Below are 3,222 nucleotides of genomic sequence, written 5' to 3'. Positions count from 1 at the left end.
GTACAAATATATATAGAGAAATATATCTGCCATACTTATATATATATATACTTGGTAATCACCACATTTTAATAGATACTTCATTATAGGTATAATTTCGGTTTTATAAATACTGATTTTCTGATTTTTTTTTTGCAAAGTATAATTTACAACAGTTATTTATAATGTAAGGTAATGAGATAATCAATACTTTCAAGGTCTGATTTAGCTTTTATACTGTTTCATGCTTCTGAGGTTTTTTGCTTTTGTTTTGCTTCAAGATAGAGGTAGATTTCAGAGAGTACCAGACTCCCCACCGGAATGCAGTTCTCAATAGCAGTACGGCTAATGTGCAGTTTCCAAGAATGCTTGAAAAAATTCAGAACCATTATGTAATAACTTCACTGAAGTTTCCCTTTTCAGTCTTAAGTTTTTCAATAATTATATAATGTATTTAATTATTCACAAGTCAGGTGGAAAAATCCCAAACAACAAAAGCCTTAAACACACAAATGTACAAACTGAAAATGTATAATGAAAGGTTGAATCTGAATGGAAACATTTTGCTTTTTAAAAGTGCATCAGCTGCTTTCTGTGCTGTTTAAAAGCACATCAAACGTTCCCACTGACACTGGCAACAAAGAAGAGCTGTACGAAGCTACCACTTTTAACCATTACATCCCACCTGTAGCACCCCCCCCCCATCGAGTTGAAACTCTTCCTTTGGTGCATTGTGCTGTTGAAATACAAACTTGATTTCATCCACCTAAGATCTAATACTGCAATGTTTTTCTACATCACTGTTCCATCAGATTAAAAGTCTTTTGGTATATTTCCTGAATTTCATGGCTTTGCAGAAATTCCATTTTATCACATCATATGCTTTTCAATGAGAGCACAGTGTAGATTAACGCCTGGGCCATTATGCTTAGCTTCTTGTTCTGCAAGACCACTTGGATTATACTTACAACCACTTGGATTATTTTTAAGTCAATAATGTTGTTGTTGTTGTTAAGTGCCGTCGAGTCGTTTCCGACTCAGCGACCCCATGCATAGCAGCACGAAACTCTGCCCGATCCCGTGCCAGCCCCACAATCCCTGCTATACTTGATCCCATCATCGCAGCCACCGTATCAATCCATCTCATTGAAGGCCTCCCCCTCTTTCGTCGACCCTCCACCCTACCAAGCATGACATCCTTCTCCAGGGAATGGTCCCTTCTGACAACATGACCAAAATAGGTGAGACGAAGTCTGGCCATTCTTGCTTCCAAGGAGCATTCTGGCTGCACTTCCTCCAGGACAGATCTGTTAGTTCTTTTAGCAGTCCATGGTACTTTTCAGCATTCTCCACCAGCACCACAACTCAAAAGCATTAACTCTTCTTCGGTCTTCCTTATTCATTGTCCAGCTCTCACATGCATACCAGGCGATTGGAAATATCATGGCTTGTGTCAGGCACACCTTAGTCCTCAAGGAGGACTAAGATATCCTTGCTCCTCAGCACTTGAAACAGTTCCTTCGCAGTTGACTTTCCCAATGCTACATGTAGTCTAATGTCCTGACTGCTGCTTCCGTTGGCATCAATTGTAGAACCAAGCAACGTGAATTCCTTGACAACCTCAATCTTCTCTCCATTTATTGTGATGCTGCTCATTGGTCCAGTTGTGAGGATTTTTGTTTTCTTTATGTTGAGATGTAGTCAATAATAGTCATAGACAAAAGGTTGCTAGTTGGTACAAAAGGAGCCCTGGTGATGCAGTGTTTAAAGCATTTGGCTGTTAACCAAAAGTGCAGCAATTCAGACCTACCAGCCACACCACAAGAGAAAGATGGCAGTCTATTTCTGTAAAGATTACAGCCTTGAAAACCCTATAGGGCAGTTCTACTCTTTCCGAAAGGGCCTCTGTGAGTCAGAATCAACAGCGGTGCGATTTGATTTGGAGGTGGGGCAAAATAGTTTGTGCTTAACTACAAATCTAAGGGTTGGTGGTTCAAACCTATCCAACAGTGCCACAGAAGAAAAGCCCTCGCAGTCTGCTTCCATTAAGATTACAGCTAAACAACATAAAAAATGTCATCAATGTCCCTGAGATCTAAATGTGGAAGTTATGTTGGTGAATGTCTGGTGTGTATGTTTTCATTACAATAAAAAGAATAAAGATTACAGCCAAGAAAACCTTACGGAGAAGTTCTCTGTAATACAGGAAGCCATCATGAGTTGGAATCAATGGACTGGATAGCAATTAACAACAACAATGCTATGAAACAGCTTATTTGTTCTGGAGTGCCTTCTGATGGTGCTTTGTTATAGGCCAAACTGCTGCTTTTCTGGTGCAAAACTCCACTTTCTGAAGAGTCAGTCAAAACAGGAAAATGCAGCAGCTTTTCTAATTGACACCTGTGGGCTCCTTAATAAGTATGAGAGGGTAATGGTGAGCAATTCAAAATGATCTGTGTTTGAGTAGCATCACCTCTCACAATCTCAATACAGGTGACACCACTTTACAATTATTGTACATCAGAAATTCCACCTATCTTCAACAGACTTCAGAATCAATGTCTGCTTGGCATTTATTGGGTTCTTTGTCTGGTCCTTTTAAATTTTTTTCCCTGAGAGTCTCATTCTCTGTTCTCTTAAATGTTTGTGTTCTCTAGACTTATGCCCATCACTCTATTTTCAAGTTCTATAAACAAAAACCAAGCCCAATATCATTGAGTTGAATATGACTCATTGCAACCCCCCACTGGATTTTTGAGGCTGTAAATCTCTACACTGCCTGATACATTACTGTGCAACTTTATGAATAGCCTGGAAATATTGTCCAATACAGTGCAGGAGGATAAGGCACTTAGGTCAGAAGGCTCTCAAAATAGGACCAGGAAAGAGCTGCATCATCAGAGTAGAACCATCCTTAATGGTATGGATAAGGTAAGGCATCCAAGACCTACATTTGCTGATGTGGCACAACTCAAATTGAGGAAAAACAGCGGCAAACATCCATTAAAAATCGGAACATGGAATGTACGAAGCATGAATCTAAGAAAACTGGAAGCTGTCAAAAATGAAATGAAACACATAAAGATTGATATCCTAAGTATTAGTGAGCTGAAATGGACTGGTTTTTGCCATTTTGAATCAGACCATACTGTGGTCTACTATGCTGGGAATGACAATTTGAAGAGGAATGGAGTGGCATTCATCATCACAAAGGATGTTTCAAGATCTATCCTGAAGTACAAT

At 39.4% G+C, this 3,222-nt stretch overlaps 1 protein-coding gene across 1 annotated transcript in view; it reads left to right on the top strand.

Annotated features, from left to right (window-relative positions):
* Positions 1-3,222, top strand: part of NUF2 (NUF2 component of NDC80 kinetochore complex) — a 100,923-nt gene that overhangs the window by 71,466 nt on the left and 26,235 nt on the right. Inside the window, exon 13 of the mRNA XM_007937795.2 lies at positions 261-371. Within this exon, the coding sequence (XP_007935986.1) occupies positions 261-371 (111 nt within the window). The remainder of the gene's footprint in view (positions 1-260; positions 372-3,222) is intronic.

Source organism: Orycteropus afer, unplaced genomic scaffold, assembly GCF_000298275.1.
Source record: "Orycteropus afer afer isolate SDZICR_OR568_19922 unplaced genomic scaffold, OryAfe1.0 scaffold00044, whole genome shotgun sequence".
NCBI lineage: Eukaryota > Metazoa > Chordata > Mammalia > Tubulidentata > Orycteropodidae > Orycteropus > Orycteropus afer.
The sequence above is the reverse complement of the archived record's forward strand: the minus strand, read 5'-3'. Positions and strand labels throughout refer to the sequence as shown.